This window comes from Salarias fasciatus, chromosome 5, assembly GCF_902148845.1.
Source record: "Salarias fasciatus chromosome 5, fSalaFa1.1, whole genome shotgun sequence".
In the NCBI taxonomy this organism is placed as follows: Eukaryota; Metazoa; Chordata; class Actinopteri; order Blenniiformes; family Blenniidae; genus Salarias; species Salarias fasciatus.
In genome coordinates this window covers 12,813,263-12,838,123 of record NC_043749.1, presented here as the reverse complement: position 1 = coordinate 12,838,123, position 24,861 = coordinate 12,813,263, and the positions used below count along the sequence as shown (strand labels likewise).

Below are 24,861 nucleotides of genomic sequence, written 5' to 3'. Positions count from 1 at the left end.
AAACATACAAAAAGTGAATTTTACATGATACAGCCCCTTTAAAGTTGCACGTTAAGATTTTACGCCAAAGCTTTGTTACATTTTGCAAGACATGTAACTTTGTATCTGGTTGTAATTGTTATAAAGTTAGGACCTTACAGCTGGTCAAATCTCTCTGTATAATGAAATGCATTAAAAAGTCATCTAGATTTGTTTTTGAAAAATTTCTTATGGCAGGACATGAAAACTTTGAAGTTTTTTGCATTCAGAGCTTTACTGTGATCAATTTGTAATATGAAACCCCTGCAGCCTCCCCTTCATTCTGTCTACGTTCCTCCACAGGTAGTGAAATATCAACTTTTTCTGCCGCTCCTTTTGTCTTCCCCTTCGTTCCTGTCAGTCAGTCACTCATCTCCTTTGTGTTTTCATCCTCCCATCAGCCCTCAGTCCTTCTGGTCCGTTAGCAGTCCTCTACAGTATTTCCATTTGCCACTCTGCTACAGCAGCACCTGTGTCCAGACTCCAGGGTCCTGTCCGGCTCTCGTGTCCACGTGGATCATTTCATGATGCCGCTTCCCATCGCCAGAGTCTAATTGCTAATTCTCATATTCCTTCATGCAGCAATTTAATCTAAATGAGAATTAACTTCCTTCTTGTTGAGATGTTTTTAGATCGATGCAGATTTCAGTCCTGAACCGGACGCTTTGTATAAAGGATATTTTTTATTTGTAGAAGTGGGCTGCACATAAAAAAAAAAAAAAAAAAAATGTCAGTTTGAATCTGGAACTGGGGGCCTTTTTGTGTGAGGTTTGCATCTTCAAAAGAGGTTTTCTCTGAGTACTCTGTTTTCCTCCCACGATCCAAAAATATACATAATCGGTGTTTTGGTGCCTCTAAATTGCACATCGAAGTGAATGTAACGGTTAGTGGTTGTTTCTCTCTCTGTGTGTTTTGCTCTGCAGTGGAACGACGACCTGAACTAAAATCAGCTGAGGCTCCCGCATCAGTTGAATAAAACAGTATAGAAGAAGATGGACGGATGAGTCTGAATTCTCATGCCTTCACTTGTACCTGTATTTTTATGTTTATGTGTTTATCCATTAAAAAAAAAAAAAAAAAAAAGCTTTCAGTGATTTGCTAATAGACCAGATTGCTCATTTCTGCTTTACAGCTCTGTTGTGGCTTCATCCTTAGACGTCTAACAAACCTCATAACCAGGGTTTGGGCTGATACCTTACACTAACAAACACCATGTCCGCTATAAAGTTTGACATATCTCAAAAACAAACACAGCTATTGAGAATCCAATATATGACCATTTTGATCTTATTTCAAAACTGAACTAAACTTAAGTACTTCAAAAGTGCATGTAATAACTTTTATTGAGGAAATGTTAGAATGATAGTGGTGCAGCGAGCGTATGTATGTGTGTGCGTGTGTGTGTGTGGGTGTGTGTGTGTGTGTGAGAGACATTATGTGCGCGTGCCCTCTACCATTTTATCGTTCTCTCATACCGCCCCGGGAGGCCATAACTGTGTCGACAGGCTTGTTAAAGTCTAATTTTAGCCTTGATCGTTAGCGATGAGTCCTGAAGAGTCCTGCCGATGCTTAATGAAGTCTTCATTTGATGTGTGAGACTAATGAAATGACCCGGAGCATATGTTCAGTCAGCTGCGTACAGGTTAAAGCAGCAAACAGGCGGAGATGAAAAGGTGAAAGGCACTTCTATCATCCTAAACTTTTCTCTCATGGCTCCAGGATCATCTTCTTCAATGAAGCGATGCCTGCAGTCGTTAAATCAACCACTCTCTCATCAGAGTTTTCTCTGTACTGAATGGCCAGGTGCACTAAACTTATACCAAGTGGCAGTGTGTTTTTCAGCTGCAGTAGGATAAAGAAGCTGGAGCATGCAGCCAGGCGCATGTTTCCCGCTCCGCAGAGGTTAAAATAGTTGTTGCTAGAATGAAGGCGGAGAATGTCCAGCATTCATGTACATAAATACTCACACAATCACATACGCATGCAGAGAGTGCCTCGCCGCTTCACTGCAAGTGCAGAATTGTTAAAGAAATGCTATTAAAATCATTTTTATTACACAGGACTATTAAATAACATTCCCCAGTATCAAAACAAAAACACCAAACACTTTTCCAATGTTACTGGGACCTTTTCATGAATGTGGATTTGGTAAATGAGTCAAATTAAATAACACATAAAATTTTACTTACATCACTTGACAAAATTTACAACTGAGTGATGATTTTATGGTTTGGAAAAAAAAAAGTCTTTGGAAGTCAGTTGGCTTCTTTTCTGATCTCTGACGTTCCAAGACATAACAGTGAAGACAAATATTGGCTCTCACTTCCTCTCAGCAATAAGCAGTTTATCGGGTCTATTATAGAGCCTAGAAATGGTCTTTTTATGGTTTTCTTTGATTTCCAAATCTAATTTTGACCACTTCAGAACAGAAAAAGCCTCGTCTGATGGAGTCTATTGCTACTTGAAGGAGAAGTTGTGTCTATCCCCGAGCACACAGAGAAATAATTACACATGCATGTCTAATTATGGAATGACTTAAGAGTCCTGTACTGTTTCTTTAGACAGTGGGAGGAAGCTGGAACACCCAAAGAAAAGTAATGTGTAGTGAGAACATGCAAACTCCAGATGGAAAGGCCCAACAACCAGCCTTTCTGCGGGGAAGTAACAAACTATATGTTGAGCTGTCTGAAGCCACAACTGATGTTTTCCAGTGTTTTAATAGATAGGACACATTCTGTCTCTGATAGTGTCTTAAGGACAGAAGATATTGTAAGATATTATATTTCATTTCATTTCTCAATGTCAGCATTTGTCTATCATGTGAGAGCACCTTTTTTCCTGCTTTTTAATAACTTTGTTCATTTAACCCTAAAATTAAATTTTTGGAATGTAATAATTTCTTGTTATTTAAAATATAAACTCTCTTCTTAAAGGTCAATGAATCTTTCTGGGGTCATTTATTTATCTAAAGCTGGACACACCTTTCATTTCAAATTGAACAGAGCATCATCTCAATTTAAATGACTTGGTTGTTTTTGCTCATTCTGGAAACACATTTCAGGGGTTACACACGACTTGGCGACTTATGCTTTATTCAATGAGCATATTATTTAAATGTAAATACTTGTGAATATTTGTGTATTTATTACTACTTTATCAGTTTTGTTGATGTACACAATGTTTTCTGTTTTTTTTTGTTTTTTTTTTGTCAAAATGTTTCAATGCAGAGTGTTTCTTTTCCTCCCGTTCTCCAGCACCATGTCCCCACATCAGGCCACTGATACACGAGGAAAGCTGAGGGTCAGACCAGGTCTGAATGCAAAAGTCTCGTCTCTCACTGAGTGCTGATGTTTGCAAGAATCTGCCCCAACTTTCATCAAAGAGAGAAAGCTTCAAAGCACCATGTAACACTGTCACTCGCTCTTTAATTTCTGCTCGGGATATTGCAGTAATGAGGGGATCCCGGCTCATGCCGCGTCTCACTTCTCTTTAAAGTGATCAAAGGAGGAGAACTCAAAGTTGCGGTTGGTTTTTTGCGTTTGCTCGGGAGTTGACTGTGATCTTACCTGCGCCCCACATCGATCGCCTCTGTTCTTCACAGGTGCTCAAAGCGGCCCCGGGTCCTTTTGTTCAGCGCATAGAGTCCAGAGGTCAGTGTGCCATAAATTCACTGAGAGGTAAGAGCTGGACGGAGGAGTGCTCCTCCCGTTATGGCGGAGAAACAGGATAGAGCACGGAAACACCGGGTGCAGGCAGCCACGTGCCCAGTGGGAGGCTGCATCAGGCGGCAAGCATCTCTCCAGCAGCACCGGCTTCCACCTCTTTTACTCTCCTCTTTCCAGCGCGCCTTTAATCCCTCTGCGCCTTTCTGCAGTTTGTCCGTGTTTTCCCTTCATGCCGTCTCCTCTTTCCCGGGAGTGAAGGAAACAAGTGCGCAAGATTCCAGAGGCTAATTCTGCTTCTTAGGAGGGGGGAACCTAATATGTGAGGACAACTGTGGGAGAGCGAGAGAGAGAGAGAGAGAGAGAGAGAGAGAGAGAGAGAGAGAGAGAGAGAGAGAGAGAGAGAGAGAGAGAGAGAGAGGAGGGGAGACCCAGCGACGGATGGCAGATCAGAAGGATCTGAGTGTGCTGGCTGGTGGAGGAGGAGGAGGAAGAGGAGGAAGAGGAGGAGGAGGAGGAAGAGGAGGAGGGCAGCAAGTCACTGGAACTTGAAAGAAACTGTAAACATGGTGAAGCACAGGGAAATGCTACTGGTGACCTAAACAGATGGCTTGCTTGCAGATATGCTGTGCATTTTGATTTGTTTGATCTGCAAAATAACTTCCCACCATAACCCTGCAGGTTTCCCCCCCCTTCTCATTTGTTAAATGAAGGGTGACACTAGAACTGCATTAGAAAAAATATTCAGTCTTTCAAACAGCAGAGTTGTTGTTCAGGTAAGTATTTTGTTTAAAGAGTTGGGTAGTGTGTTGTTTGTTTATGGTGTGATCAGTTCTAAAAGAAGGTCGTGTGAGCCTCCATCTTTTAAATCAACTGTGTAATTTTGTTTTTTTTACAGATCGTGGTCTTGTGGTCAGTCTGGTCCAGGCACTGACTCTCTCTGAGGCCGAAAAGGTATTTATCAGTTTCATACATCTAATTTAATTATAAATGTTTCTAATAGAGTTAATATTCAATTTTGTTTTCCTCAAAACATTTTTAAAAAAGTGTAAACTTGATCCTTTAGTTAAAAGCCTACCTTGTTTACTTGTGAATAAGGACAAAGCATGTGAGCTCAACACTGCTTCCTACAGTGACCCAGAGGTACTGATCCTCTCCTTCGTGTTTTTTTTTTCATTAATGTCAAATCAAAAAGCTGAATTATGTTGTTGAAATCTATGAATTATTCTTTTCTTTGGAACGTAAGACTAGATTGTTTGAAAAACAATGAGAAGAGAAAATATCTCACTCAGTCAAAGGCTGAAAACTGCATCTCTTCACTATTAGATCAGAGAAAAGATTAAACTTGTGTGATATTTAAACAGCATAAATTAAAAAGAAGCAAAGACAAAATCCATGCAGATCAGGAATTGTCATATTGTACCTTTGTTCACTGTCCTGATGACCGCCTCGGCCCTGACCACACAACCCTGAATGATTTCATGGGAAACCATTTATTGTGCACCTGCATTAACAAGCGTCACCAAAGGCATTCCTGACGATGCCTGCCAGCTTAAACCGATGCTTTGAAGAGGAATTTGCTCTATTTTGCTCATGTGTAGAAGAAACTGATCTACCTGTGTGGATCAGACAGATCAGGGACTACTGACCTGACCACACTGCCTATCAGTATCATTAGAGGTATCTGATATACTTGCCTTTGACAGTCAGATGCAACTGTTTGTTTAAGAATAACAATAAAGTGAAGCAATAAAAAAAGAAACACCTGTGATGATCCACATTGTGCAGCTGGTCCACTTACCTGCTGCTATCTCATGTCCCTTTTCTATTAGATTAGTAAAAATCATATCTGACTGAAACATTTCTTCTTTTCGACCACATCCACTCCTGAGTTTAACATTTGTTCTCTGGCTATTAAACGGCTCGCTGTGTTTAGATGCTGATTGGGGTTGTCAGACTGCGTGTTTATCCATGAATTTCAGGAGAAAACATCTGTGTGCTGCTGGAAACAGTTCTGTTGAGAGCAAACCAACATAAACCGCAAGTTTGTGAGGCAGAAAATCACAGACTTTAGGCTAAAAAAACTAATGAGAGCTGAGAGAAACCACAGAGCTGAGCATTTTTTTCCCTCTATGCTTTTATTGTCAGTTTCTTTTTTTCCTTTGTGTTACAATTGCTGCAGAATGACGGACGATGACCTGTGATGAAACGTATGTCTGCTTTTTGATAAGAAGTTCTGCTCTCTTTTAGCTGTAGTTACTGGCTAACTGGGGCAGCGTCTAAATGAGAACGGACAGTTTTGCTTCTTTAACAGTATGCTCCTCACATCCCACTGTGGACAGCATCAAACACCAGAGTGTACATTTTGCAGTAGGTGGCCTGCTATAAAATGCTGATCCAGTGCAAATCCAAAACCCTCCCAGTCTCCCCAGTCACCCATCACCCCGTTCAATCTGTCACCAGGAAAAACACCCACAGTGACGAGCTGCAATAGCTGAGATGATGAAATTAAATGTGGATGACTGCGAGGTGAACACACCAGTACCAGTTTTATGAACATGATACTGCAGGACCCCCGAGTGGTACCACGTCGACTCCTCCATGCTGCCAGTTAAGGTGTAGAATCAGCTCAGATGACCTCGATGTGCTTGCAAGTGTCATTTCGAAAGAGGTAGGAGAGTATTAGGTGGAGGAGCAGGAGTCGGGGGCTGAGGTGAGACTGACGCATGGTGCAATGTCGAGTAAATGTCAGCCTAATTCTGATATGCTAAACGGTCAACCCTGCTCGGCTTCGTGCTCTGCGAGGCCTTCACACAATATGGAGAATAAACGTCGGGTGAAGTGCACTCTGTGAAAACAATATGAGGAGTTTAATGACATTCAGTGTGTGGAGTGCTCTTGTGTAAATGAGACAGGCTGTGTGAAAAACTCCAAGTGTTTAATGTGCGCTGTAAAAACAGTAATGGCACCATCCTGGCAGGCCTGGCAGGGTCCCACTGTGGCACTTGTGCAGAGATGCCTGTGTAAACTCACGTCCCGTCTTTAATTTAAAGCTGACGCCTTCACTTTTATTTCATTTGCATAAAGTGAGCACGGAAAAACAGATACGCCAACACCTTCTGGCCACATGCCACAGAGGGGTTAGGCTGAGGGACAGTGAGGAAGGACAGCGAACTGGAGCAGTAAGCACATTTCATCAGGGGATACAGTTACACACACACACACACACACACACACGCATACACATACGCACACTCCTCCTGGAACCATTCTCCGTCTACCATAAAATTTTTACAGGAACGCTCACCATTACATCCTGCAGAGTAATGCAGGATGTTGCGCTCGCCTCCCTGCCTGATCTATATATGGCTCATCAGTGTTTATGTACTTCTCCATTTCCCTCGATATGTGGAGCAGTTTATACTGACATAACAAATCCTTCAAATGGTAAACCAACGCACCGCCGGCCATAAAGGCGCAGTTACATATTTGAGACTCTCTGTTTTCATTCCTGCAAGTTGGCATTTATGTCTGAGAGTTGATTTATATTTATATTTCCGTCTTCAGAAAGTAGACCAGCAGCTTTACACTTGACTATTTAAACTGCAGGTGTTTATTATTAAAAAAGGTATTTTCTCCACATGCTCTAGTTTCCTTCTACAGTTCAGAAGCATATCCTTCAAGGTCAGTTGATAACTCTAAATTGGTTGTAGTTGTGGATGTGAGTGTGTCTGGCTGTCAGTAATCTAAATAATACAATTTTACATGTTGAGGTACAACTGTACTGCCACAGCTAGTTGGTATCAATACCTCCCATTTTTGTATGCTTTGGTGTTTCAAGAACCCTTTTTCATAAACAACTAGAGAATTTTATCACAAAATGAACAATATTTCAATCTCATTTTTAAAAACCTTATGTGACAAAAGTCTGTTCAGAAATGGAAAATGATATCATATCGCACAACTTAGTTATCAAAAATTTCTAAATAGAAAAAAATGTCTTCAAAAAGCTGCCACAATTCTGTTGCCCCATGCTACTTAACTCATGGATTTGCTTTTGACTCTAAGAACTTATCCATAAATCCTTGTTCAGCACTGCTTGATCCAATTCAGGAACAAACAAACAAAAACAAAGTTGGAATCAGTCACATCTGCGTAATTGTCCCATGAAGGGTAAACTTATTCATGAACTATTCCTTTCCTTTCTTACTTTTCAATGTGCTATATTATACGAGGTACCCATTCTTCTATCGTAGTACTTTAAGGCAACATCCCTTTAACTGGCAAGTAAATCTTTACAATTATTCTATTTCACGGAGATGCATGAAGTGGGAGAAATTATTAAAAATGTTATCTATTTTTTTCTGGCACCGTCGAAAATAAATGCCTTGAAGCAAACTTTGCTGTTTTAAGAAGTTCCCTCCTACATCTGAAGTACATCATTCACCCCATGATCTCTGAAGGGATCGACACATTAAATCAAAGTGCAGTTAATCAAACAGTCACATTCCGCTTTTTGTCCAATCAATTGATCCAGTTTTATTGTGTGTGTGTGTGTGTGTGTGTGTGTGTGTGTGTGTGTGTGTGTGTGTGTGTGTGTGTGTGTGTGTAATGTTTTTCTCTTCTTTCTTCCCACTCCTGTATGCCAGCGGTCCTGAAGTGCTCTGTCTGTTTTCATTCTTTCATTTTTCCACCTCAAGGATGAAAGCGTGGACCACATCTTTCCCATTAGCCTCTTGCACTCCAGTGCTGCCTTTGAAGATTTAATCAGTCAGATTTCCTTGATTAATCCTTTTTCATGTCCTTTCACGGTAAATAATTACAGACTCTGATAGGATCGCTGGCTGGATAAGGACAGCATGCAGATTTCTGATAGAGAGGAGTCCCCAGGTATCTTCATTAGCCTGATTATTCTGATTCAAACACACTCCATCAACCAGTTTACATGTAAATAGGTTAAGTCTATTCCCACTCCTCTCTCACTCTGTTGGCACGCTGTGTTTAACAGATGAGTGTCTGTTTCGTTTTGTCTGTTCCGTCACAGCCTGCATGCTGGAAGATGTGACAGACTTTTAGCAGAAGCACCGCAAAAAGCTCTGCTTGAACTAAAAAGCTTTGAGGCTTCCCAGCACATCATGTTTAACAACAGAGGGCCGAATCTCTTTGCGTCGTTCTCTGCAGACACAGCAAGCAGTGAGGGATCATGTCCTTCTGTTCCAGGCCTCAGTCAGACTCACACTGACTGCAGCTTGGTCAACATTGACACCTTGTGGCCAAATGTTCATCTCTAACTCGCCTGAAAAAAATCACTTCAACCACTAGGTGGCAGTATAAATATACTCCTCTGGGTTATTGTTTTAGTCTTTACTAATCTATCGCATGCCATTTAAAAATCGTACACAGGAAAGGATATCGTTTCTTTTCCTTAATCTGTTATGAATCTCAGATTATTTTTTTAAACGTGAGTGCTCTGTTGCTGCTGCGTAGCTGCTGACTGAAGTGTGGAGATGAAGAGCTGTTGCACTGACTGCCCCTCTCCCTCCAGGATTAGTGAATTAATTCAACCATTCAGACACTGAGCTCTGATCAGCTGCTTAATACTGTTTTATCCCAAATAACACAGCCTCCGTGTGCATATGATGTGTACGCCCTTGCAGAAGTACAAACTGTATCCACACACACACACACATACACACACACACACACACACACACACACACACACACACACACGTCAACATGAATATACAATAAACATCAATATATTTACTCTCTTGGAAGCTGCTTTAAAATAAATTTCCAATGTTTGTCTGTCTGTGATCCATCGGCCTTTAGAAATTTTTCTCAAAAAATGTAAAAACATATATAAAAATATTGAAGTTGCTTCAAAGAGAGATGCATAAAGTAAAAAAATAAACACCCATTTATTAACCAATCATATAAATGGTAACATTATTTGATTACGCTTGTGAAGTTTTACCCACAAATATGTGCCATTGAGATTAAAAGTCACAGGGGTCAAGGGTCAAAAAGGGTAAGGGTGAATGCAGTCTTTCTTTGTGTTGGGAGTAAAAGTGTCCTTTTCACAAGAAAAAATGTTTTCTCTGCTCCGCGGCCCTCGGTCTATCAGCTGTCCACCATCTATCATGCGGAGGAACATCCTCCATGTTCAGTGTCCGGTGTTCCACCCCGTGAAAGTCTGGATCTCCGACAAACAGAGAGGCGTCCTGCTTTTGATGTTTGTCCTGCTCCTCTAAAGTTAGTATCTCATGTTCTCTGTCAGTAGTGCAAATGCATTACAAGCGCACACACACAGGCTTATGCTAATCCCTGTGCAAACAAAGCGATATATTTCTGCCGGCACAGGTCAAGCGTGGGATGTTCATCGGCATGTTTATCAGGATTATGAGCGTTTCATCCATAATATAACCTCAGACATCATACTTACCACTCTCTGTTTGGCGAAGGAAGACAGTCAGAGAAAGGCAGGCAGATGATCAGCAAAGTGACGGTGCGACTAGTGACCATGATTCTCTCGGGCCATTCCCACCACTGACCCGTGACCCGCTGAGACCTTGTGACCTCTCCAGCTGACCTCTCAGTGGGTGGCCTTTGCACTGGCCAGCACGGGCACTGGATGAACAGAAGTGGCTGTTCAGACCACATCTCTCTTACTTTTTTGTTGTCATCTTCATCATTTTCTCACTTTGACAGTGCATTTCTGCTCTGGTCTTTTCTCTTGTTTTATTTCATCTTTTATTGTGTGGTATGTGGATTTAGAGACCACAAACAACAGAAGCGAACACATGAGTCTGAATGTGTGAGTGCTACGTTGTGACGGGAGTGGATGTCAGGACGGGATTATGCTGCCCGAGTGTCAGTGAGGAGGAAAGTCTGCACAGGGGGGACAGCCGAGTTAATCATAAATCTTTATCTTGCAATCCCGCCTCACTCAGTCGTCCTTCATTAAAAGATGGTCCGGGGATTAGTGTGGCTAAACCACGGGAATCTGGGGGAGAAAAATGAGGAACAAAGTACGAAGTAAACAAGGGCCGCTGCTGATGGCTATCTATCTATCTATCTATCTATCTATCTATCTATCTATCAACATGGATATTAAACATGGAGTCCAGTGACTTCACTGATTTTTTAAATATTTTATTGATATCTATTTTCCAAGAAAAAAAAAGCAAATAAAAAAATGACATCATGTACAAAATGTTTTCCTGAGAATCTTTGTTTTGGAGTCTTTGATCCTTCATCAAATGTTTTCCTTATCTATAAATTGCAACATTTTTCTTTATTCCTTTAAAACCTCCCCTGAAAATTTCAGCTACATCATGCTCAGACGTTCTTCTTTTACATAATGTGTTCCAAGTGCAAAACATGGACTATATAATGTAACAAAGGAAAACGGACAACAAGAAATGAACAACTATTCCAAGAAGGAAACGGATGTGATTTACTACAAATATATACAAATGACATGCCAGACACATGAGACCAAATACACTGAATTAAATAAAAGAATAAATAAAAATACTTTATGTACAACATCTGATGTTACCAAAGCTACAGTAGAAGTGCTTATCTTGTAGAACCAGGAGGATTGGTAAAAACGGCCAACACAGTTCTTCATCAGACCTGTCAGGACTTTACATTATTTGGTAAATAGTTTCAGAGAAAATGCAGATGAAGTTAAGTATTTTCTAAAATCCATTTTGAGCAGTGCTATTCTAGTGTGCAAATGCACCACACAAGTTTAAAACGAAAAACAACTCTAAAGCTCCTCTCCTAACCGTCTGAAAACTGACCCGCAAGCTTCATGCGACTCCAGCGTCACTCGGTGTTCGTGAGGGATCAAAGTCTAGACTGGATCCATCGGGCTGCATTGACAGCCGAGGCAGAATCGACTCTTCTGATCCTTCTTAGTCTCTGTAGACGGAGGTTATCTGCCGGGTCATGTGTGGGGGGTGATAGGAGTCATACGATCCCTCTAAGTGAACATCGTAGCTGGTGGGAGTCTGATACAGGACCGGGTTTGAGGGAGAGGAGGAGTAGTGGTGTGGAGGTGGGTAGTGGGGCGAAGGCTCCTGTTTAGGCACCAGGTTGCTGCTGATGCTCAGGGGGGGTGTCGGGGGGCTGTCGTACGGGGGGGTCCCAACGCCGCCAGCGTTGTACTCATTTGGCGAGTGATTCTCGTACGGCCCTCCTTTCATCGCTCTCAGGTGAAGCAGGTGAGCCGAGTCAAACGTGCCGTACGGCGGGCTGGGCAGGCCCGGGGAGGGGTAGCTCACCATCCCGCCCAGCGGGGTCGGAGGCAGCCGGGCTCCGTGTCGGTCTTCGGGCCTCATCCCCGCACAAGGAGCCGGTCCCAGCTGAAGGCAGCCGCTGACGAGGTTGGTCGTGGGCTGTGAGAGACCTTTGCACAGCGTCTCCATGAAAGCCCTGCTCTCTGTGGACAGGCCCCCCTCCAGAGCCTCGGACAGAGCGCAGATGTAGTTGCGGGCCAGTCGTAGTGTCTCAATCTTGGACAATTTCTGTGTTTTGGAGTGACATGGCATGATGCTGCGCAGGTTCTCCAGGGCATCGTTTAGACCGTGCATTCGTGAGCGCTCCCTTGCATTGGCCTTTATTCGCCTTGCACGGAAGCGCTCCTGCCGGGCCTTGGTCATCCGCTTTTTTTTGGGACCCCGTCGCTTGGATTCATTTTCATCCTCCTGATCCTCCTCGGCGTCGTCCTCGTCCTCCTCTGCATCCTCACTGCCCATCTCTCTGGCCTGCTGGCTCACTGTGCCTGCTCTGTAGCAGTGTGATGACCCCGATGCCTCCCCATCAGGCGAGCTCATGTCTCCATCCATCCACTGCAGGGGGCTGACGACCTCCTCACCTTCACCTTGTCTCACGTAGGGCTTAATCATCATAGTAATCTGTGAACAAAAGGATGTCTCTGTCACGACTCGGCTCCAACAAATGAGAAAAACTGTGTGCGCACACAGCGAGATCATGCAGTCATCGTCCTGTGATCTATGTGAGTGACCTTTGCATTTTGTTATTACTGGGGACAACAGGAAATAAACCTTGGTTTAACTCCCACTCTGGCTTGCTTTCAAATTGCAGAGAAATATTTTTGCAGTTCTAATCTGTACAATATTACATTACTGTAAATGAAAGATTTCCAGTTTCTTTCCACTGAGCCAGGAAGGTCAAAGAACATTTATTCAGACAGTTCCAGAGAATTGTACTTTAATATTTAAATGTTAAAGTTCAGCTTTATTTTTCTGTATTTGCTTGTATTTTTTCCCCCGAGTCTACTCACCAAACTAATCACTTAAAAATGCATATATTGTTTTGATAAAACGGTGTCACAACCTGACCAACTTAACCACCCATTCTTCTATTGACCCATCAAACATCAATTTTCTAGGCTCACTGTTCCAAAAAATGCAAACTTGGCAGAAAAATGCCTTGGCTCAGATTTGAGCCTGAGCCTTCTTCCTAAACAAACTACACCAACTTTGTTTAAAATAGTCACTTTTAGACTGCAACACAAAAGTCTTCTCATACTCTTACTTGGACAATTTTACTCTATTTATATATATTTCTGCACCACATTTTTTAATGGAAGGCTAATTGAATTCTACCCTTCAAACAGGAGATTTCACACAATCACTTGTGTAAAATTTTGTACTACATACGTTTTGCATTTCGTGACACATTTTGAACACGATGAAGTAAATGAAAGCCAGACGACAGCGGCCTCGGTAGTGAGCCGTCCTGGTTTCAGCACCGGACAGCTCCCACCTGCCCTCCGCAGCCACAGGTGCCAAAACTTCACATGAACACAATGGACGTTTTCTAACGTCCCTATGTGCGTTTCTTCATCTGTGTTACCCGTCCCCCCCCCCCCCCCCCCCCCCCCCCCCCCCCCCCCCCCCCCGCCCCGCGTTCTGTCGGGGTAATCCCAGTCGACTTGTGAACTGGTAATGCCCCGGCAAGATAAAGTCACTGACAGGACTTCAATCTGGGGCATCGCAGGATTTACTCCGTGGATGAAGCGACGACCATGGGATTAAATGAAAGATCAGTAGCCCAACAGAGGGCTGAGATTGAATTGAAATAGACATTTTCAGAGGCAGGAAATATTAAAAGTCTTGCCATGAATTGCGTGCTTGATGAAGTATAGTCGGATAAGCCATTTATACATATTTTTCATTAGATAAATTAATTTCCCGACGACTGCATAGTTGTTGAACATTATTAATTGCACCGACAAAATGTGTGTTTTCAATGCAGCAGCAGTGTGTTAATATTGGTCATGACTGATCACTGTGAATACACTGCAAACTAATTAACTAAGTAATTTCGAGTAGTAATTTGCTCTCCTTACTAAGTGTGAGTGCAGTCACTGCAGTACTTTGTAAAACATCTGTGAAGCACAGCAGACAATGCAAGAGTTTGTAAAAACATACCGAAGCGGATTCCTTTCCCCTGGAACTTGGATAGTATTTCTCTCTCTGTCTCTCTCAGCTGATCTCAGTCCGTCCACGCAGCGTGAAGCCCCGTGCCGTGTGCGTGTCCGTGCAGAGTCTCGGTGCCGGTCACTCCGCGGGGGCTCCCGGGTTTTAACCTCCACGCTCAGGCTCCGCCCACTCCCACCCACCTCCTATCGACGCGCGTGGCTGGCCCGTGGCTCAAGCTCCCAGTGTGTGTGTGTGTGTGTGTGTGTGTGTGTGTGTGTGTGTGTGTGTGTGTGTGTGTGTGTGTGTGTGTGTGTGTGTGTGTGTGTGTGTCACTGAAAACAGCCCAGACTAACAGCGGAGGCCCAGGCCTTTGTTGGCCGCCAAATCCGCGGCACGTTTGCATTGAGCGGTGGGGAGACGCGCTCAGCCGCCTGAGCCTAACTGTATGTGACAGCTTGAAGTTGCATGTGAGCAGGTGTTTGCTCCCCATCTCTTCTTCCAGCAATCCATCCCTTCGCGGTGGTGATGGACTGTTGAACAAGTTCATCTCTCCCGGGAGGCCGCTCTGACCAGAAGGGGTAAATTTGCCCTCATGAGGTGAGCACAGCTCTACTCTTCCTCCCCCCTGGTCTCTGCAGGATTCAGCCCAGGTCAGGGGTCTGCCACCCTCAGGACCGAAAGAGATGTTTTTGAAACGTTCCAACAATTAGTCTGTAGCTGCAAATGGGCAACCTTCAATAATGAAGATAAGACGGGTTGCATTTACGCCATTTCAGAACTTTAAGGAAAATACATTTTGTTGGTAGATTTTTGCTGTTTTGCTTATTTTCTTTTCTTTTAATCAGTCAGTCATTCAACTTTTATTTATAGAGCACCCTTCATCCAATAAAACTAGCGCAAAGTGCTTTATATACTTTGAAGGGAGCCCCTCCCATCCCCCACAGACATGCAGACCTCCTCTCAAACCTTTTTGGATTTTGTTTTTTTAAATGTTTCAGTGGTCTGAGCCATTTTAACCATTCCTCCAACTTTGCTACTTTAGCCATCACACATATTTATTTTAAAATCATTACCCTTTCAACATTCTTTAGCCTGGAGACAAGAGTCCTGTTGAAAAATAGTATGATGTGCGAAAAATAATAAAAACAACAAGCAAACTGGTTTATTTTGACATAATGTTTCATAAGTGAGTCACTCAAGAAGAGGAGCTTTTAGAGACAAATATGACTCCTGAGCTATGGGTTGAGCTCGTCTCAGTGCTGTGGCACCATAAACCCGTAGGAGATATTCAAATGTGACTTTATTAATTAGTTTCTTTTTCATCAGTTTTCCTCAAAAGGTGTTTGTTATTAATATTCATCTATTTTTTCAATTGCAGTATCAGGTTAGTCTTTATTAGCATATATAGTTTTCAACCATCATAACTGTTCCACTTTTGTGTTCGAACAAATTTTTTTCTTCTTTAAATCTGTTAAATCTTACTAAAAAAAGAAAAAGTGTAGAAAAAGAGCAGGATTACTATTGCAACAACACATCATCAGTAGGGTAAAACATAAATGAGATATTTCACAGTTTCATCCTCCACATTCTTCCATCCATTTCTTATGCTCTTTTTATCCCGTTCAGGGTTGTGGGGTGCTGAAGGCAGGATGCACCATGGACAGGTCTGCAGTCCATCACAGGGCAAACAGAGAGACTGATGACCACACACTCTCACTAACATCTAATGTAAACTTTGAGTCACTTTTAAAACCTCCAAACAGAGAGGCTGAATATTGAAATGGTTGAAAATCATATTCTTCACCCTCCTGCTTTTCTTGCAACTGTGTCCCTCTTTAAGCTCACTGGAGACCCCCAAGGCAGCTGCATAAAAAAAAAAAAACATATTGTTCTATTGAATGGTAAGGAATTACAATTTAGTAAATTGATTTTAATTTTCTAAATGTTTTATGCTGAATAAATTTACTTTGTTTATCCATTTCAAACAATAAAAAAAAAACATAAATGTTGGCCTATTCTAGGTTAAACTTAATTCAAACTTGACCCAGACAGACAAGGAGCTTCAATCCCACTACAAACTCATTTTAAATGTTAAGGAGAGAAACTAAAATAACTTGAAGAATTTCTTACATCTATTGATCATCTATACTGAAAACAGTGTACACTCTAGATGTTGTAACTATCACACATCAAAAACAAAGACAAGACACTTTCATACTCACAATCAACTCTTAGCCTCAGAATTACCTGGAGAAAATGCACAAACATGCAAACTCCACATCGAAAAGTCGTCAAAACATGCTCTGACTAACCAGAGATTTTTGGTAACGGTCCAAACTGCAGCACCTTTATGGATACCTGGAAAGTTTCAATGAAACACATTTACAATTTAAGCATCAAAAGATGTTCAAAATCTGTCCAGGCAAAATAACCGGATAAATAAATGAGTGAATAAACGTATTAGGTTTCCAAACGTCTCAATACGTGAGCGATTATGTCCTCATGACAACACACTGAGGTTATGGACCATCTTGGGAACAGAGGGGAAAAGCATGTATATGTGAGTGAGAAACAGGGAAACTGAAGGTAGGGCAGGCGACAGGGTAATAATCCTCAACAATGTGCTTCTCTCTTCTTCTTCATTCCCAAGCTGACCACCTAGGCCACTGCTCCTCCCCCTGCATCTTTTCCTGTCCTATTCCACACCTGCAGCCTGAGATGGGAATAGTGGAGCCTGGCCTCTCACATCCCCAGAGTGGAGCCAGCAGGGGAATACGGTGCTGCGGCCTCGTGTCCCCGTTGAGCTGATAATCACAACAGTGTTTGTGACAACAAAATAGAAAGCTGTTAATTCATTATGTAGAAGTGGAAATAATGATTTCATCAAAAAAAAGAAAAAAAAGCTACATTTGTAAACTAATGTATAGTTTCATTTTCAGTTTGACCTACTTAAAGCTTTTCCTCCAATCTTTATATTCCACAAGTGGTGCTCGAGTGTAATGCTGTATGTATGCCATGATGTCCCCTGATTCCTCTGTGCTGGCCTCGCATGACGAAGTCCTGCTGCAGATGGTCTTTGCTTAAATGCATCTCTTATTTTAACAGTCTGAGGCTCAGATGCTCGTCTATTCTCCACTGGGCGCTCGGCTCGCTCAGCATGTTCAGGTGCTCAGTCCCTTCCTCACCTTTTCTGGGTCTGTTTGAGAGGCAGCAAATTCGCTTGTTCTATGAAAATAAACGAAGGACAGATAAAACTTCACTCCAGTACACACACAAACATGACCTTCCTCTGAATCCCCAGTGTTTGTGTGTGTGACAGTGGGGGGAATGAGATGCAGTCCATCTGTCATACTGGAAGTCCTCTGAGAGATGCCGACACCGCAGAACGAGGAAGAGTGCGTATGTCAGTGTGAGTTCACTCTCCTGGGTGAGGATAGATCGTATGTACAGTGATCACAAAGTTTTCAAACATGTGCAGCGGATGAGGATCTACTGCGGCGATTGTCTGAGGTCACTTTATCAAGATTGCTTCTCTCGCTCTGTATCCACCTCAAAATGCAGACCGCTGGTAACGGCGATGACAATACGGTCATCAAATTGTTGGAAAAGCGTAGAAAAAGACGGCAGAGAATGAACGTTGCTCTGTATTTCATGGTCCCCCATCAACTTTAGAAAGGGCCGGCTTTTAAGCCAAACTTGAACCTCCCTCCAGCCCAGCTTCGACCCTGGGGAGACACGGGTGAAGTTGACCATGTGTCCCCCTGCTAACCATCTCATTGATGGACCCCGATACTGGGCGCAATTCAGGCCCCCCTTCTGCCTGAACCCCTAAACCCCCTTAACCCTTTCCTAAACCCTCAGTCGGCCCCCCGTTGTGCGTGCTCATTGGCTGACCGCCTTCAGGCGTCCCTTTTCCACGGGTCCATTGTCTGGCCCTATAAGCAGCTTTGTTTCTGCATGTGCAGCTGGGCTAGCTCGCTCAGCCATTAGCCGCAACACGCTAAAGGGAGAGCGGGATAATATAATTACAAAACAAAAGTCAGGTGGCTCACGAGATCTGCCAGGAGAAGCCCATTTGGGGGAGATGCGAGGACACGCTGGCGGGTGGCCAGCTATAATTTGATTATGAAGTTGTGTGAGTGACAAAAGAAACAATTGAATCTTTTTTTTTTCCCTTTTATTTGCCCCACTGTGATTTAATTTGATTCCACTGGGGCTTTTAAAAAAGAGGGCAGGGTGAAAAGAGAGAAGATTTACTCTTCTAATTTTTAGAGTCACCAGCTCAGAAAATGAAATGTGGTTGGACAAAAAAAGAAAAAAAAAAAAAAAAAAGCAAGAGAAATTCTTCCTTAGGCTAACTTTATTGTCGGCCTCATGTGAGGCCTAAATCAGACGAATTGCTGAAGGCTGGAGGTTTTTTTTTTCCCGTGAACTGACTGGTCTTGTGCTCTTATTTTGCATGAATGCACACAGCGCGGTGGACAATGGGATCAGTGGCAGATCCATCTCCTGTAATACTTTCTTTAAACAGGGCAGCAAGTGTGTCCCCCTGTTCTGTCGGCAGACCAGAATTTATCCTGTTAGTCACCCTAGATGAGTGAAAGAGTAAAATCAACCCCCATCCCAGCTGGACACACACACACACACACACACACGCACGCACACACACAGAGGGATGCACCCATTCACACAGGGGCACACACTTAACCCCACACTGGGGAGCTGCACACACACACGCAGCTTTATGGACAGCTGATAAGAACAGGTTTAGCTGGTGGCTACTGTTCAGAGCAGGTCAAGCAGAACAAGATCTGTTAATGTCTTTTTGTTTCCATAGTCCGTGCTGCAAAAGACGGCATTTTGTTTTGTTTTTATGTTTTTCATGTTTTGTTTTGCTGTTATATAAGACAATAAGCGATTGTGTCAAACGCGCACATGCTCTTACCACTGGAGGGTTAGTGTCAGTATTGTGCCCACTCGGGGTGTGTAAACGCCCATTTTTTTGCCCCATTAGGCACCGCTTGATGGTGCCCCTGGGAGAGCACATTCTCATGCTCTGTGAGACTGCTCAAGAAAGTTTTTGGAGGATTAATTAACAGCCTGACTCTCTATTTCAGTTTATACAATTAGAAGGTCAGAGTAAGCCTTTTCTATGCTGCGTCAAATAAAATAAATTGTCCATGTTGGGAAGTGTTATTACAGCAAGTAAGAATGAAAGGGAGAGCCGCGTTGTATTCATCATCTTTTTATTGTCATTTTTCCGATAAAAGCCTGACAATTTTAATCGTATCCGTGACTGAGATAGGTGTTTAAACTGAAGATCATTTCAGACACCCATGTCACTGGCAGACTGCTCATCGATTTGCTGATTATTTAGCAAACGGTTTCAGGGAGTTGCAGGATAAGCAGAGGCAATGTATTTCTTTCCATTACCATAGCTGGAATTATTCCAGGTGTAGGTTTGGATGGAGAGCGCCTGTCCTCCGATGCTCAGACGACACCTAAACAAAGTGCAGCGAAATTAGAAAGGGCAGGAGAAGACATTGAAAATCAAGAGCGCTCACTTACAGTTTTCCGGGCCGAGTGATGTAGCAGAGACTGTAGAGGGCGAAGTCAAACTCGGGGCTGCAGCCAATGATCGCAGAGCCGACCTGCTTGAAGTAACCGTCCCACATGAACTGCATGCCCAGGACGTCAGGGTACGAGGTCCACTGGAAACAGCAGAAAGCGATGAGACAAGAAAAATTAAGGAATTGCAGCTGCTGCTGCAAAATAGCTGGGTGCATTGAGATTTACTGGGTGTGCTTACGGGTCCATTAAAGCTGTGGCTGTAGTAGTTCAACTGTCCGCTCTTTTCAAGAAGATAGAACTGGATCCAGTTGTGGAAACCAGACACCTTTCCTGACTTGATCTCTCCTGTTTACAGAGAGTGGTTTCCCATAGTTAGCACAGAGAATGTTTGCAGGCGTACACGTGTGTTTAGAAGCTGCACAAACCTGCAAAGATGTGTTCGAAGCCGCTGGAGTCCTGCTTGCCGTTGTAGCGGGAATACAGTCCGAACCACATCATTTTCAGGTCATAAATGAAGTCACTTTCCGTTGAATAAACACCTTAAAATAAAGAATCTCCAGCAAATCAGCGTGAAATCAAACATGCTCTACTTGGCAGTGCTGAGTATAAGAACCTACTTACCCTTGGACTGGAGGAAAGAAAACAGCTCTCTGCCCACCTGAGTGTTGGACATGGTTTCCGTGAGGAACTTGTCCTGCTCAGAGAGCTGCTGAGAGCTGAAGTTCTCCGTCTGCCCGGTCATTCTGTTGTAGTTGTCCAGCACGGCCAGGAAAGCAGCATAGGTAGGCTTGGAAAAGAGCACGTTCTCATTCACGTAGGTGAACAAGCTGGAAGGATCAGAGAAAGCACACTCATTCAGATGAAGAAGAGGAGGAGAGTGTGAGAGAGAACTGTGGTCATGAAACAACTGTCTTCTCACGGTTGGGAAGAAAGATCCTTCTGGGAGCTGGTTTGAGAGTCAGACACCAAGGTCTGAGAGTTGATGGTCAGCTGTGAGGATGAAGCTTTGTTGTAGTCCAGAGAGTACAGTTTCTCAGAGACGGTCTTGATCTCAGCATCTGTGATGGTGGTGCTGCCTCCGCTGCTGCCTCCGCTGCTGCCTGTGGAAGATCAAACACATCCGCTCACAGACTTTCACTCTGCCTGTCTCTGACTGTGAGTCATTTACTCCTGGAAAGGTGAAATTACCACAGAGCAAAAAACTTAACAAGCACACTGAACATCTATCTTTTTCTATCTCACGCTCACTTTTAAAGATTATTGCTGAAGGAGCTTTTTTTTGTTTGTTTGTTTGTTTGTTTGTTTTTTTTGTTTAGTCCAGGGGAGAAAAGCCTGGACGGGTCATTGATCCATCACAGGATTAACACAAGCATGAACTGGTCAGTGGTCACACCTACTGCAAACTCAGCCATCATTAACCGAGCGCTCGTCTTTGGATTCAACCAGTTAGATGGAGTGCACAGGGAAAACATGCAGATGTCTTCCTCTGCCCCCTCCTAAGTTGCCATAATGTGTATGAAATAGGTACGATCGGTTTTTGAACTGTTCACTTTTTGTACTCTGTTAACAGTTTTCATTGGTAACACCAGCTTCTTGAAAGTTATTTTCATAAGTAAATAAATAACAAGAAAAGGCTCCATGAAATGAGGGTCGGTGGATGATAATATAATAGTGATGATGGAGGTTGGAGGCAGCAGGTGAAATTCAGCAAAGAGCAAACTCTTCCTCATGGTCCCTCTAGAACAGCACGATAGTGACCCCTGCTGGCCATACGGAGAAACAAAGCTTGTTGTTGAATAAGCTTTGAGCCAGTTAATCTTTGATCAATTCTTTAGTCATTCATAAATGTAATAATTCTTATAATTGTAAATTCTTACTTTTAAACGTATTATCGATTAAAAAAAAATTAAGTGCAGTTTTGCCTGAGGTGTTCCTGTATTACAGAGCAACACCTCATGTCTTTGTGTAATGGGTTAGATTGAACAGTGGCTGGTCAGCGACAGGCCACACGTCGTTAGACTTACTGTCGCACAGGGATGAATAGTCACTGCAGCAGTTGTTGTACTGAGAGCACAGGGAGTTACAGTGGCACTCGTTCTGAGAGTCGTACTGCTCGCCACACCTGCCCTGACAAGACGCTGAAGGTGATGGCGCTGGGAGAAACAAAAAAACAAAACTACATTTGTATGTTAAAATCTAGCTAATCTTTGTGTGGGGGGATTAATAAAGTATGCTATCAGTTTTGTTTTCGTTTTTGGAAATTGTTGGGTGGCTCTGAGTATCATTAGATACGTTTTCGTTAATTCTTGTAGTCCTTTTTTATTTCTTTTGCTGGTTCTTAAGTTTTTCGTCATGTTTTTTTATACTATTTTGTATTCCCTGTCTCCAAAATAATCTAAAATAGAACGCATGACAGTGGTGATGGAGGTTGGAGGCAGCAGGTGAAATTCTGTCAAGAGCAAACTCTTCCTCAAGGTCCCTCTAGAACAGCACGGTAGTGACCCCTGCTGGCCATACGGAGAAGCAAAGCTTGTTGTTCAATCGGCTTTTTCTTACAAATGGAGCCAGTTAATCTTTAATCTATTTTTTAGTAATTCATGCATTTAATAATTAATATGATTGCAAATTCTTACTTTTAAATGTATGAATGATAAATATATTTGAAGTGCACTTTTGCCTGATGTTTGGCTGTATTACATGGCAACGCCTCATCTTTGCATAAATGTGTAAAATGGGTTAGTTGGAACAATGGTCGAATTACAACTGCACTTGCTTGAATGTTTTCAGATCCCAAAAAAAAAACATTCAAACTCATTCTTTCAATATAGCCACAGGAACAGCAAAACAATTTGTTTGACTGCTCGGAGTGTTCAGCATGTGAAAGTGAACAGGTGCCATCGTGGGAAAAGCAGTTTAGAGAAATAACAACAAAGATAATATGGCTGATAGGGGTGAGAAACAGGGACAGGGTCAGCGACAGGGCACACATCGTTAGACTTACCGTCGCACAGGGATGAATAGTCACTGCAGCAGTTGTTGTACTGGGGACACAGGGAGTTACAATGGCACTCGTTCTGATTGTTGTACTGCTCGCCACACCTGCCCTGGCAAGATGTCGATGCTGGGAGAAACACAAGAACAAAACAAAGAAAACATACTTGTGATGACAGGAAAACACACATTTTTATTGAAATCTGTCTAATTTTTGTGTGGGGCTCAATAAAGTCAGGTTTGGGTTTTCTTGGAATTGTTGGGTGGCTCTATGTATTATTTGGCAGATGAGAAGCCTGGAATATATTGGAAAAACGAGGTGCAAATAGGATTTGGCTGTAGCCAGATACCTTTACATAATTATTGCAGTCCTTATTTATGTCTTCTGCTGGTTCTTAAGTTTTTCTTTGTTTTCTTAAAAAAAATGTTAACTATTTTATATTTTCTGTCTCCAAAATAATCTAAAATATAACTGAACACTGGAAGTAACATACAGTAAGTCTGACTACACACAACTGGCTATTGAAAAATTTGGATATTGTCTCATCATGAGATACAAATTGTCAGTTCAATAACTTAATAGTGATAATATGATAAAGAAATGCTTCAATAATCCAATAACATTAAATGCTGTTAACAGACTGATGTGACATTATGGAAACATTTTTTTTGACAAAGGTAACAAAATTCACACATTTGAATTCTACAAAGACTGATTGCAATATTAACAGTGATATAGAAAATATGAGTTTTAATCTTGTTGATGTCAAATCTTCCTTGAAGCAGTCATCACTGTTGGTGGGGTCAAGCTGTCCTGACATTACAGGAGTTCACAGGACATCATCAGACTCTGATAAGCAGACGTCTCCCAGAGGCCAGGAGCAGCGGAAGACGACAGAAGTCAAACAGCAAACATCATGTTTCACCTATCTGCTGTACATTTACGGTATATCTTATCCATCCAAAACAATCAAAATATGTGGGCTTTATTTCATTCATGTACATGTTCTTTGGTGTTATATATTTAATGTTAAGCTAAAGATTTGACTTTTTTACCTGTGCAAACTAAAACTGAGAGGAAATTATGGCACTTTTGAATTTGTATTTCCGTCACCTGTTTCCAATAGTCACAGAAACATGGGCGTGTGTGTGAATGAGAATGCAAGAAGAAAATGGTTTTACAGAGATTACTCAGTTCTGCTTCACAGAACACAAGTTCTTTCTGTTTTTGGAGATTAAACAATGTTGTTGTGACTTACCTTTACATTCAACAGCGTAGTCTGAGCAGCAGTCTCCGTAGCGCTCACACGCCGGGTTACACTGACAGCTGTAGCTGCTGTCTGTTCCATAACCACAGCGACCCCGACATGACTGCCCGTCTGCAAACCAACCCGACAGTTTTGTGTCTCAAACATGCATCAGTGTCTCAACATCTTGGCTGTACTTGGTTACTGTGAAATGAGTTGGTGTAAAGCAGAAAAAGGTTTCTTACTACTGGATCCCGGGAAGAAAAGGGCCACAGAAAGTGCTAGAAAAACAATGGTCTTCATCTTGATCCAGCAGCAACCTGAAAACAAGGAGAACAGACGGTTGCTGTGCTCCTCCTTTTATAGGAACCTTCACCGAACGCAAACTCCTCATGAACCCAACCCATAAGGCAGCGTGTCAGTCATTTAATCACAGTCCTATCTTTTGGCTCTTGAATATCAGACGTGAGAGGGTTCTGTCTCTGGTTGTGTTTGTTCACTTACCAAACAGCTATATTTAAAGTTCTCAAACACATGAGTTTCTACCACACTGAAACAAAGCGGGATACTTTTCTCTGTGAAATTGCACACCTGCTTCTCACACACACTTCTCACTTCAGCTTTTACAGCCCACACTGCTGCACTCCGGCCTCCATTGAGAGGCATCAGGATATTTATACAAACTTTTACAGACCTACTGCGTTTGAATGCACCATCTTTAACCACATCATGTCAGGTGGAGACATTGGAGTGTTCTTTATTTATATACCATGGTTTAAAAAGAATAATATATATTCTATTTGTTTAAATCTAAACATCACTCTTGAAGCCTGATGGTTTCTAAAGTGAACAGACTTCACACTAAGCTATTCAATATCTTTTTTTTCACCCTTTCTCATTCCCAGATGCT

General features: G+C 42.4%; 3 protein-coding genes across 3 annotated transcripts in view; all 3 read right to left on the bottom strand.

Annotated features, from left to right (window-relative positions):
* Positions 1-3,687, bottom strand: part of LOC115388877 (zinc finger protein 385A-like) — a 33,417-nt gene extending 29,730 nt beyond the window's left edge. Inside the window, exon 1 of the mRNA XM_030092186.1 lies at positions 3,585-3,687. Coding sequence (XP_029948046.1) covers positions 3,585-3,597 — 13 coding nt within the window. The 5' untranslated portion in view covers positions 3,598-3,687. The remainder of the gene's footprint in view (positions 1-3,584) is intronic.
* A 7,912-nt stretch (positions 3,688-11,599) lies between these two features.
* On the bottom strand, positions 11,600-12,608 carry LOC115388824 (neurogenic differentiation factor 4-like). Its single transcript, XM_030092112.1, has one exon. The coding sequence runs from the start codon at positions 12,601-12,603 to the stop codon at positions 11,608-11,610; it is 996 nt and encodes a 331-aa protein (XP_029947972.1). The 5' UTR covers positions 12,604-12,608; the 3' UTR covers positions 11,600-11,607.
* Positions 12,609-19,411: 6,803 nt separating this feature from the next.
* On the bottom strand, positions 19,412-24,397 carry endou (endonuclease, polyU-specific). Its single transcript, XM_030092217.1, has 9 exons — positions 24,197-24,397; positions 23,964-24,083; positions 22,715-22,834; positions 20,633-20,813; positions 20,335-20,540; positions 20,139-20,252; positions 19,952-20,058; positions 19,711-19,853; positions 19,412-19,643 (listed from the first exon to the last, which is right to left on the bottom strand). The coding sequence occupies exons 1-9, from the start codon at positions 24,252-24,254 to the stop codon at positions 19,529-19,531; spliced, it is 1,164 nt and encodes a 387-aa protein (XP_029948077.1). The 5' UTR covers positions 24,255-24,397; the 3' UTR covers positions 19,412-19,528.
* Positions 24,398-24,861: the final 464 nt, after the last annotated feature.